This window comes from Pseudorca crassidens, chromosome 17 (genome assembly GCF_039906515.1).
Source record: "Pseudorca crassidens isolate mPseCra1 chromosome 17, mPseCra1.hap1, whole genome shotgun sequence".
NCBI classification, from domain to species: domain Eukaryota; kingdom Metazoa; phylum Chordata; class Mammalia; order Artiodactyla; family Delphinidae; genus Pseudorca; species Pseudorca crassidens.
The window spans coordinates 8,877,752-8,890,253 of NC_090312.1; the positions used below are offsets into that span (position 1 = coordinate 8,877,752).

The 12,502-nt window shown below is 54.4% G+C and overlaps 1 protein-coding gene across 2 annotated transcripts in view; it reads left to right on the plus strand.

Moving 5' to 3' along the window:
* NDRG1 (N-myc downstream regulated 1) overlaps nucleotides 1–12,502 on the plus strand; it is a 55,543-nt gene that overhangs the window by 22,626 nt on the left and 20,415 nt on the right. For both annotated transcript variants that reach the window (XM_067711198.1, XM_067711197.1), the window contains exons 4-5: nucleotides 7,522–7,627; nucleotides 9,598–9,718. In XM_067711198.1, coding sequence (XP_067567299.1) covers nucleotides 7,522–7,627; nucleotides 9,598–9,718 — 227 coding nt within the window. The remainder of the gene's footprint in view (nucleotides 1–7,521; nucleotides 7,628–9,597; nucleotides 9,719–12,502) is intronic.

A 12,502-nucleotide genomic window follows, 5' to 3' on the forward strand; every position in this document is an offset into this window, starting at 1 on the left:
GGACCGTGCTGGCTGACGTTCTCTGGGTCACGGGGCCGGGAGCAGAGACGGACAGCACCTTGGTCAGCGGTGGCTGCAGAGCGTACCAGCGCGGAGACTCTCCCACCCACCCTAACCTTGGATTCACGCGGGAGCTCCTGCAAAACGACAGTCTCCTGCCTGCTGTGGGCTTCAGCTTCTCTGAGGAGCCAGGCGGGGGCCCAGGCTTTCCCCAGGGGCTTTTGTTGAATCTTTTGGGACTTTGTACCCTCATGCCTTCTTGACAGATGAGGAAACTGAGGCTTTCCCATGGCCAGCGACTGTGCAGGGGCCGCATCGAACCCAACTCTGCCCCAGATCAGCTCTCTCAACCACGACGTGTACTGCAGTACTAGATTCTAGGTCACCTTTGCAATTTCCGTCAAAAAGGATCTGGCCAGGTAGATAATCTGACCAGTGCTATGGTGGGTTTATGTTCAAGCCCTTGAGGGGGAGCTGCTGTAAGGACCCGAGAACTGACATCCTCAACGGCAGCCCACTTTCATCTGTTCATTTAGTTGGTCCTTACGGCTCATGGAATCAGGGCCCTGTCCGGGCAGCGCTTTGGGGGTTGAGTTTAAGGAGGCTGAGCTGCCTCACTGTGTGTGTCCAAAAGCAGCCAATGTTATTTTTCGAGGAGTATTTGGTACTTCAGCATTTTGACTAAATCAGGCAGACTCGTTTCCTTTCCCAAAGTGGTCGAGAATTTTTTTTTTTTTTTGCATGAATCAAAATACACATTGTTAGCCCAGAGGTCCTCAGTGAGAAGCAGCTCCAGAGCTGCTGTCTTAGGAGACAGCTTAGCTGCCAGAGCAGATGGCATCTCGGCCTTATCTCTTCTGGCCTGACGTCACCTTAGGATGGGCAGCTCCAGAGACCCTACTTTGTCCCCCCTTGGAGAGGCTCTGGAGCCCTCAGAGCACAGAGCTGGGTGGGCGGCTGGCCTGAGGTGCTGGGGCTGCAGGAAGGAAGTGGTTTGATCTGACTCTGCAGAGAAGGTTCTGGCATCAGACTAGGCAGTTGTGTTTGCAAATCTGATGAGTGGGGAAAGTGAGAGTATTTTGGGTTCTGGTTTATTTTCTTTGGCTAGAATTCTAGAATCCAAGAATATCAGAGCTGGCAGATGCTTTATTATCCAGCCCTACCCCTTCTGCTCCAGGTGGGGAGCCACTTGGTGGAAGGCCACTGAGGGGAGGGAAGAGGTGGGAAGGGAACAAATGGGTATTTGCGTGCCCACCCGTTGTCTCAGGGCTTCCCTGCCAAGGTGGGAAATGATACTCTCCTTAGCAGATGAGAGACCAGTTTGGAGATGTTAAGAAACTCGTCAAAGGATACTATTGAGATAGTCCTAAGTTTGGTCCATCTGACTGTTAGATACATACTAAACCGTGGGAGTCGTAAGAGCTGGTGTATCTTGAGCGTCAGCTGTTTGTCAGAAACTGTGCTGCCCTCTCTTCGTGCATCATCTCATTTAATTCTCAAAACAACCCTTTAAAAGAGGTTTTGTTGCCAACCGCGCTGAAGAGACGGGGGTTTAAGGGACTTGCCCAGTGTCACACGGTGATGAGATAGATGGCAACGCTTGACTCATTGCGGAGCCAAAGGCCATATAACTGGGGTGGGGGGGAGGGCGGCGTGGGGACAGCAGAGTTGAGTCCACTGCTTGTCACTCCCCGCTCAGGGGCTGGGTAATTTCCTTTGGCCCCAAATCTCCTCTCCTTGTGCTATTTCTAATTCCTTCCACCTGGATCTTTAGTTATTTGGATGGTTTGATTTGATTCAGTTTCCATGGGAATCTGTGTTTGTGTGCTCACCAGGGATCTCTGGGCAATGAGCTGATGTTACCCACAGGCCCTCTGGGTGGAGGGGACAGAGGGGGCCGGGGCAGGAGGGGCAGTGGGCCGGAGGGTCTCCTGGGGTCTGGCTCCTGCTCTGGAGCTCCCAGTCTGGTGGAGCTGGGCCCGGGGGGACGTCTGATCCCCATTGTGTGGGTGCTGACTTTTTTTTCCCGTCTCTTGGAAGCAGATCAGCTCACAGGGAAAATGGAAATGGTGACCTTTTGCGCATTTCTTTCTTGGCACACGATTGCTTCTTGTCCTCCTGCCCCCTGACTGAAGGTGGGAAGACCTCGGAGGCTTGGAAGTCCTCAACCCACCATTTCCCATCCCCGCCTGCCCCCAGCCTCTCTTCTGAGAAAGCCTTTGGGACTTAGAGCAAACTCCGAGCGAAAGATGGCAGCGGCACGCATCTGGGTCAGTGCCAAGGGAGGCTTTGCCTCTTCTGCCCTCCTCTGTGGGCTTCCTGGGAATGCCCTCCTGGTGGAGGGGACAGAGCACCTCGCCCGACAGCGTCCCCGTGATGGGGCTCCGATGGGCTTCCCAGGTCGGTCCAGCCCAGGCCATCAGGCTGACCTAGTGTAGACACACATCTCCTGGTGCTGCAAAATAGATACAGTGGACAGAAGCGGGTTCAGGTCAGCTTTCCCGCTGCTAGCCCTGCGTTCTTGGGTAGTCACCTGACTTCCTGGGGGCTTGGTCTTCTACCCTGTAAAAATGGGGGTAGTAGCACTGTCCCCAGGGTGTCACGATTGTGATGTAAACACAGCATCAGACTCAGCACACAGGCGTCCTTTGCCTCCCTCTGCTCCGGGGATGGCCCTGCTTCCACTCTTCCGCTTTTCCCTAATCCAAGAGAGACTTTCCTCCTGATTCTTTCTTGCTTGGAGAACCGCCGTCGTCACGTGGGTTCCAGCTTCCCACTGTATTCCCAGGCTGGTACCCTTTCCCCCGCGACAGATCATTTCCTGACTATAACTCTTCTGTTTCTCCATGTGATGGCAGCGTTAAAGAAAGCTGAGAAACGGAGGGAGCTTGGCCCCTTTGAGATCTTCTTCTCTTCTAGTGTCCCAGTGGGCCGGGTATCAGGACTCAGAGGCCCGAGGGCCGGTCCAGAATCTTCACTCTGTTACCTGCAGCTGTGTAGCTTTGGGGGCTAGGCTTCAGCCCCGGAGGCTGACTTTTGCCATCTGTGAAATGTCTGTCCTGAGAGCACCGGGGCCAGACCTGGCTTTATGGTGTTTGTCCGGTAAGGGGATGGCTGCCCTTCTGTGCAAATACGATTGTGCGCACACGTACCGTCCCCTGTCAGTCTTCATAATCCACGTGCTCCTTACTGAATGGTCAGGACGAGACCAGTGGCTCAGCCAGGCCCCCCTCCCCCACTGCGGGCACGGGAGATGGACCAGGAAGATGGGGGGAGGGGTTATTGCACATAAAGCTGGTGGCGGGGCAAGCCCCTGGCCTTTCCTCTGGAGCCTCTGTTCTCATGCTTTGCCTTGCTTGCCTCAGCAAGCCTTGCCTTAATGCTACGTCTGATGAGCCTAAATCAGCTTTCTTTGCCTGCTGTTGCAAAGGGCGCCCTCTGCCCTCAGGCTGTGGCTTGACCAAGGCTTGCTAGACCGAGGGGAGGGGCGGCCCAGCGCGCCAGCTGACTTAGAGCCTGGGTAAGTGTGTCATCCTCTTAGAGTCCAAAGCGTTCAGCGTCTCCCTGGGGCCTGCTGGGCAGGCGGATTATGGAGGGAGGTGCAGCAGCTGGTCTCAGAGCTCTCCTAGATCATCCAACCAGCTGCCTTAAACCCTGGGGACTAGTCCCTGTGGCTTCACAGTAATCGTCTCTGGGGTCGGCATCTGTAACAGCCAGCATGGAGGGAAACGCTGCAATTTCCAAAACACTTTCCAGTCCCTACTAAAAGTCTTGGGAGCATCTCCACAAGCAGAAGGCTTTGTTACTGACCTCAGTTTACAGCTGAGGGGAGGAATTCTCAGAGAAGTCCGGTAACTTGGCCAAGGTCCCATGGTGGGTGTATCGTTAGAATTAATATCACCCAACAAACAGTGCCCTAAACAAGGAAATGGTTGATATTTTCGCTGACCCAGAAGGCCTGGTACAGCAGGCTGTGAATATCACCCAGTCTCAGACTCCTTTCAGCTTCCTGCTCTGCCACCCTGGGCGTGTAGCTTTTGTCCTCATGCTCATAAGATGGCTGCTGAATCCCTGGGCATCTCATCCATGTTCCAGGTAGTAAGCAGGTGGAAGGGTGAAAAAGAAAAATTAAAAGGCCAAGTTTGAGTCTTTAAAAGAATTCTCCTCAGAGCTGCAGCAAATTCTGCTGACATCTCATTGGCCCGAACTGAATCTTCTGACCATCCTTGGCTACAAGGGAGATGTGGAAGGAGAGAATTTCATCAGGCACATTGCTGGGAATTTTGTTGTAAATAAGAGGACAACGAATGTCTGGGAGGCCCAGCGACATAGTCTGCCATAGCTCACAAAGCTCTCAAGCCAGAATTGGCAGCCGAAGAGCTGAAATCTTTGAGGACCACTTGGTGGTAGGTTCTGTTTTCACCACCTGCCAGCTTACAGGCAGTGTAGACAGTAGGCATCGGTGCCGTTTCACAGCTTACCAGCTTACAGGTGGTGTAGACTGTGTAAATCTCTAAGCACCTTCTCCAGGGCAGAGCAAGCCTTTCTCCCTGGGAATCTGCAGTCAGGCTGGGGAGATGGCTAAGAACCAGATACGTTCCATTGTGGTAAATGCTACAAGGAAGAGGACAAGAGCCATGTGTCCTGTGTACAGTGGGTGGCAGGAGGGGCCACCCCGAGGAAGTGACGTTTGTGCCGAGGCTGTTCCAAGTCAGACGCGCCTACTGTATGTGCCTGCAGTTTGGGGGCAGATGTGTATTTGGGGAGTGTGGGAGGAGCAGGTGTTATTTCTCTGTTCTATGTACCAGCGTATCCCAGCACCTGCCCCGTGGATTACTGGGTTTTGGAGATGCTGGGGAGATAAAAAACAATCTATAGCACGTCAATGGGGACCTGACTTCCTGCGTCCCTCTTTAGAGAGTCACTGTGCACGTTGCATGTTAAAAGTTTTCTTTCTTCACGGGGCACCTGGCACAGAGTGTTAAAACGGAGACAGCAAAGAGCACAGGCTTTGGACTTGGACGGCCTCGGGTTCAGATCCTGCCGCACTGCTCCAGCTGTGTGACCTTGAGCAAATTCCCCTCAGTTTCCTCATCTGAAGTGCGGACAGGTGTTACCCAGTGGGGTTGTTGTGTGGGTTCAACGGGAGAGTGGATGTGAAATCCTCAGAGCAGGGCCGGATACAATGATAATTGCCGTCACACTGCCCTCCCCTCTGCACCCTGAGAGAGTGGCTTTCTAGACTCTTCCAGAGGAGGTGAGAGGAAAATCCAGGCCGCCTGGCCTTCTCTTTCTTGCATGCCCCTGGCTGGATCAGACCCCTGTGAGCCCGGACTCCTGAGATCTGGCTCTGAACTTGGAAGAGCTGAGGATGGCGGTCTGGGTGGTGGACGGGTTCTGTGAGTGTTTCCAGCCACTGTTCTAGCCAGACGGGGGACCCCTGAGGAGCCCTGAGACAGGCTTTCCCCTATCAGCACAGGGAGTGGACCATGCAGTTCTGGGTCCCTGGGTGCCCTCTCTTTGGGAGAACGCGGGGGACACGGGTGGGTTCCTCCCTCCAGGACACTGGGTGATTCATCCCCACGGAGACAGAAGGGCAGAATGTTCCTTTGGGACTGCAGAGGACAAAGGGACGTGTCTGTGAGAGCTTTAATTCCTCCATCCAGTCTCAGACCCAGCCTTCTTGGTTTGGGCCAGTGGAGAGAGAGGCCCAGGGCCAGCTGAGGACCTTGTGCGTGTGCGCGGGTGACTTAAGGAGTGGGTCTCAGGCATGGGGAAGGTCACACTTGCCTTCCCTCCTCTTCCCCGTGTGGGCAGGTGGACACAGAACTCAGAGGACGGCTGATGGGGGCCAACACCCACATGAGGGCCCAGCAGACGTGGGTTGTAATCCTGGTTCACACTACAAGCTGTGTGCTCTTGGCCGGGGGCTGGGTCACCTCGAATTCTTCATCTGGAAAATGGGTTCGCTCAGCTCACCTGACTCTTGGTGGGCACTTAGCGAATATTATCCCTGTATCTCGGCGACCTTGCCACACCTGTACACCTACACCAGGCCACTTCCAGCTTCTGAGACTGGGTTCTTTATCCTTCCAGATAAGGATAACCACAGCTGATGCCTCTTCTGAGGCCCAGGCTGAAGTCTGCAGTGGTGTGAGGCCGCGGGCCACGGTCACAGCACTTCTGTGGTGCCTCGTGGGGGTGAAGCGTTAGTGCTCCGGGGGGCTTGTGCCAACCCTGGGAGACTTCACACCAGTCCTGGGAATTCTGTGGGGAGAGAGCTTGCCGACACCCTCACAGCCAATTAGGGGACAGAGTGGAGCCTGAACCCAAAATAGATTTATGGACTCCCTAGAGAAGCTATGTTTACCATGATCATGCGAGTGTCAGGTCTTTATCTAGCAGATCCTGAGCTGTGCCAGGGCCCGAGGATGTCATAGTAAACAGGACACATCCTGGGTGCCAGCCAGGGCCGGACGTCCCACACTTGCCCCCAAGGTGGGGCTCAGACGCATCATTAACCCCCTGCCCCCGTGTCCCGAGCAGCCCCATCTCACCGGCGGCTGTATCCCTCACCAGGCTTATCTCCTCTGCTGAGGAACCCGGGGTGGTCAGCTCCCTCCCGTCTTACAGATGGGGCTCCGGGGGCTCAGAGGGCTTGGGGAAGGCAGAGCCTGGATTTGAACCCTGATGCCCCAGGCTGGTGGGGACATTGCCCAGCCTGGCCTATTTTTAGAGGGCGCCTTGTGGGTCAGCTGAGGAGACAATAGAGAATGCGGTCCCCACAGTGAACCATTGTTCCCACGGTGGCTTCAGGGCCAGGGCTCCGCCCAGCAGATGATCTGTGGTCCCCCCTGGGGGCTGGACCATTGCCCCACCGTTTGCGGATTTTTCCAGCGTTTGTATAGGCAGGAGTGAGCAGGCACTCGGAGGAAGAGAGAGAGGGCTGGGGAGATGGGGGCCTCTGTGCTTTGGTTGGGGGGATAAGGCAGGTAGCCCAGGAGGACCCCTGTGCTGGGGATGGGCCTGGGCACTGAGCACTCACCCTTCCCCCTGAGGTTCCATTGTTCTTCCCATTTCGCAGAAGCACGACGGCCACCTGGGAGATGCTTCAGGGGTCTTCAGAGCGGATGCCTGGAAGCCCCAGCATCTCTCAGCTGGGATGGAGAAGGGAGAGGGGTTTTGTTCAAAGCTCAGATACTGAGTTTTCCTGCTCTCAAGGCGGAACCTGAGAATTGGGGTGTATTTATTTTTGAGCCGAGTTCTTCAGATTGGCAACCATTGACCTCAACGGATGGCGGGGTGCTTCCTTGGTCCCCCTTTCCCCTTTTGTCTCTGCTTCTCAGAGTGGCTTCTCTGGCCAGAGAGAGCTGCCACCCGAAGCCCAGTGCTCCCACGACCAAACTAGGAGCTTTCCCCCAACCGCAGTGAGACGCGCGCTGGGTGTCTGCAGGCTGTAATTCCAGCCACACCGTGACTGCGGGTCCCACATGACAGGCTCGTCTGTCTGTCTCTCCCCAGGAGCAGGACATCGAGACTTTGCATGGCTCCATTCACGTCACACTGTGTGGGACCCCCAAGGGGAACCGACCCGTCATCCTCACCTACCACGACATTGGCATGAACCGTAAGTTCCGAGGAGCCGCGTGTCCTGGGCGAGCGGGTGTCTGCCAGGGTTGGAGGAGAGGACAGCTAGGAATGGCGGCTGGCAGGGAGTCTGCCTCATCCTCTTTTGCCGGGACTTCCTGGAGCTGTTCTGGGGAGAACTCTTGCCACAGACTGGACGAGCCCGGAATGCACTGCCTGGGCGCTGGGAGATGCTGGGGACTCAGGAGGCCTCCACCATCAGTCTGTGTGACAGTGACTGCCTTTAATGAAGGTCTACGGTGGTTTTTAGTGTTTTCACAGGATTGTGCAAGCTTCAGCACGATCCATTTTAGAACATTTTTATTATTCTGAAAAGAAGTTCTGTCCTCTTATCTATCGCCCCCCAGTCTCCCATACCCCCCAGCCCCGGGCCACCACTAGTCTACTTTCTGTCTCTAAGATCTGCCCATTCTGGGCATATTTTGTGAATGGAATCACACAACGTGTGGTCTTTCGTGACTGGCTTCTTTCGTCATGTTTGCAAGGTATGTCCGCATTGTGCCACGTATCAGTGCTTTATCCTCTTTTGCTGAATGATGTTCCATTGTACGGATACACCGCGTTCTGTGTGTCTGTCCTCGTTTAATGGGCATTTGGATTTCCCACCTCTCGACTCTTCTGAATACCGCTGCTATGGATGTTTAGATCGCGAATTCTTAAGATGACCAGGAAGTGTTCCCAAATGTGGGTTTTTCACAAATGGGGCTGGAACAAGATCTACTTAGTATTGCAGTTACACAGAACAGAAACGCTTCTGTGATGATTCAGAGGCGCTTGTGGCCCTTCCTGGTCCAGCGCGTATTACGAGCTGGATGCTTGCTCGATTTTTGATTAACAGATGGACTGAATGACGTTGTTTTTCCAACAGCTTATTAATACCTCGAGGCTACGAAGGATGTCAGTCACTGAAAACCATTTTTCTCCTTCACTCTCACTTCTCTTTTCTCTCTCTTTTCCCCCCATATGCCCCCTTGTAACCATCATGTACCAAATCCGATGCTGGGTACTTTGATATATACCACCTTATTCCACCGACTCTGATGAGGATACGGAATTGCATTCGGCGGTGTTACTCCTCCATTGTTAGGGTACAGTGAGCGCTGTAACAACAGACCCAAGGCCTCTGTGGCTTAACGTGATATATGTTTAGTTCTCACTCCTGTAACAACTCAGTGGACATTCTGTGGGACACCTTCCATGTGGTGATTCAGGGACCCAGGCTCTTTCTAGCTGTGACTCCACCGTCCCCTGGAGCCTCTGAGGCTTCTGTTGGCTCCTCCACACCTGGCAGTCACGAAAGAAAGAGGAGAGAAACCTAGAGGATTGGGTGGCAGGTGTTACGAGGAAATGGGGAGCCTCACATGCTATTGGCTAGAATCTGATCACACGACTGCCTCTGATTGCAAGGGAGGCTGGGAAATGTAGTCCAGAAGTGTGTCCTGGAAGAAAAGGGAAGTGTTTTGGTGAGCAGCTGGCCATCTTTGCCTCAGCGATTAGGAGGCTCGTCCAAGCCCACGTAAGAGTGGTCCTCCTTGTTTGAACATCCTGTGTGCCCTGGCCAGTATCCCTGAGGTGAGGGTTTAGGACACCTAGAGAGAAAGAGAGTGTCAGTGGGGCAACCCCACCTCATACGAGGACTGTCACGGCCACGACTGTTGGGGGAAGAAGCAGGAGCTGGAATGGGATCCCCTCCCAGCGCTGCCTGGAAGTTTATGTCATCCACCAGCATAGGCAGGAGAGTTTACTGACCGTCTCCACTTCCACACCCACTCCCTTGCCTCATGACTTATTCTTGCCTTTTATCACCAGAGGAAAGTGGGAAAGAAAATGTAGCCATTCTTTCTTGAAAGTTCCTTCCCCCTGCTGTGGAGGCATGAAACCAACAGAATGAATACAGACTTTATTCTCTCCTAACTTCTTCCTCTTCTCTCTCCCGTGCCTGTTCTCCAGACAAAACCTGCTATAACCCCCTCTTCAACTCCGAGGACATGCAGGAGATCACCCAGCACTTTGCTGTCTGCCACGTGGACGCCCCCGGCCAGCAGGACAGTGCGGCATCCTTTCCCACGGGGTAAGAGGAGGGAGCCTCGGGCCCCAGGACAGGGAAAGGAGAGCCCTGCAGGGTGGGAACAGATGGTGGGAGGAGGCATTAGTCAGGCTTTTAAGGTTTCTTTTTTAATTGTAATACAATATATATAAGCTAAATTTTACTGTTTTTAACCATTTGTAAGTGTATGGTTCACTGACATTAAATACATTCACACTGTGTTGTAGCCATCACCACCATTATCTCCAGGACCTTTTAATTAGCCTAAACGGAACCCCCATAACCATCAATCAATAGCTCCCCGACCTTCACCCCTCCAGACACCCTGTCCCCACCCCAGCACAGCAGCCCAGCTAGTCGGGCTTTTTACTAGGGGTACATGGCCCGGACAGGACTAAAGTGGAAGAGGGTCTTGACAAGAAGAAATAGTTAGGAGAAAGATCTAGAAGGTTGGGAAGAAAAATAGAGACCATAATTGGAAATGATATTGATGAAGTACGTCCTGTGGGCCAGACTTAATCATCTTTATTTACAAATGTCATTTGTGTTTAATCCTTACATGGCTGGTGCTGGTAGCTCCATTCTCTAGATGCAAAAACTGAGGCATGGAGGGGTTAACTGCTTTGCTCAAGCTCGCGCAGCTGGTTTCATTGCGGGGGCGGGTGTCGGGTTTGAGCCCAGTCTGCTGGCTCTAAGACTCCAACTCTCTTTGGAACATCAGGCTGCCTTGGTCCCGGGTGTCTACACTGCCTGCTCCTCCCCAGTGCGTGGCTGATGTGGACTTTCAGCTCTCGTTGTGAGGCTGGGGGCAAGCTTACCGAGGGCACTGGACAGTCAGGGTCACATGGGGGTGGCAGACCTCTCGGAGGCCCCTCACCGTGCTGTGATCCAACCAAGGTGGGACCAGGTTCTTGGGTTTAAAGTCTGTCAAAGAGGCCTTCTCGGTAGCACAAAGAGATCTTTTTTGTTAGTGTTCTGAATCATCCTTAATCATTAATCTTTATCAGAGAGGAAGGGAAGGGATGCCCAGACACACGTTAAAAGAGTTCAAAGCTTCTTAATACAGCAGCAGATTAAGCGTCTGTCAGTATATCCATCTTTGTTTGGACAAATGTTTGAAAGACTTGGGGTGACCCAGTGACTCTCAGCTCCCCACGGGGAGATTTTAAAACTATTCTGAAACCTGGGCCCTGCTCGCGGAAATTTTCATTCGCTTGACCCGGAGGCCAAGGCGCAGGCTATTTGTTCCCCTAAGTTACCAGGCGATTCCAGCGTGTGGCTGGTGGGACCCACTGTCTGAGCGGGGCCCGGCGTGGTCAGGGGTCTCCTGGGCCCTCCAGAGTGCACGCCCCCATCCTGAGGCTGAGACGGCAAAGCAGGGATGGGGCCCCTGGCCGGGTCACTCCCGGCTCTGGAGTCAGCTTTCTACACATGGGGCCTCGTGGGTAGAACCCTGTTGCCTGCTGGCTGTGTACTCACCCCTCAAGAGCAGTGAGGAAAGAAGCTGTGGAGTTAGGTGTCTCCCCAACTCTCACCGTTTGGGGGCTGCTGGCTCCAAACCGAGCCGTGGCCATTTCAGAAAGACAACGGCTTCGTCGATGTGTAGCCCCGCCAACCGGGGCCTTCCTGGCTCTCTCCCTTTTGCACATGCTGGTCCCCCAGCCTAGAACGTTCCCTACACTCTTCAGTCCTCAAGCTCTCCCCAGCCCACGTCCCCTTCAATGGCACGTCTTCCAAGAAGCCCTCCACTTGGGCAGAACAGATCTCGCTGCTTCAGCCTCCCGCTCTCAGCACCTTCCCCTCCCCGGTGGTCGCCACCGTCATGAGTTACGCGTATTTGTTTCTGCTGACTTGCCCCCCGGCTCCTGCACGGGACCGTGTCTGCTCTGCTCACGTGGGTTCCCGTTGCCTCGCCAGGAGCCTGGCATGAGAAAGGCCCAACAGCTCCTCTGTTGAAGGGACTCCCTCCTGCCTGCCTGAGCCCCGAAGTCGGCGTTGTGGAATGCCTTCTAGTGGGCGTCAACCCCCCTCCCCCCAGCACCTAGACCGAGTGGGTCTTGTGGGGCATCTTGACGGCTCCCCCAGGGACCTGCCTCCAGGATCACGGGACATTCGGAGGAGCTGGCTCCTAACACAGCGTGCCGTGTGGACTCGCTTTCCATAAAACGGGTCAGACTCCCTGATGACAGCCAAGACCTTGGTGAAAAAGACAAATCTTCAAGTTCCTTCCAGGAAGATGGGAAAGAAAATGTGTGGGAACTCTGGCTAGGGTTGTAGGCACCTGGCCGGGCAAAGGCTCTAGGGCTTCCTTCTGGAAATTCGAGGGAGGTGAGCATACACTTGCTTCTGGGGAGGCAGAGGGCACAGCATGTGCAAAGGCTAAGAGGAGAGCCAGTCTAGAAATGGTAGGTAATCTGGAAGGAGCATCTGCTGGCCGAGAAGGATCCAGCCTGGGAGGTGGCCTCTGCTGGCCCCATTGGAAAGGTGGGCACAGTGGGAACAGGAGACCCTTTCCAGGCCCTGCTAAGGAGGGGATGATGGGAAACTTGCTTCCTGCCAAGGGGAAGCCCTCGCCTTAATGTACAGACCCAGGCAGCCTGCAGGCTCCCTGGTCACCCAGTGTGAGTCCTCCCCACTGGCACCCTCCTCCCTACCTGCTGTCATGGGCCAGTTTTGAACAGAGAGGAGCTCCCCCAGCCCTCTGTTAACAGGAGGAGGGGTCCCGGAAGATGTGCGAGTCGAGGCATCCCTGTGCCTTAAAATCGCCCTGGGTATCCGTTTCCCGAAGCCACTGTGTCCAGCCAATCC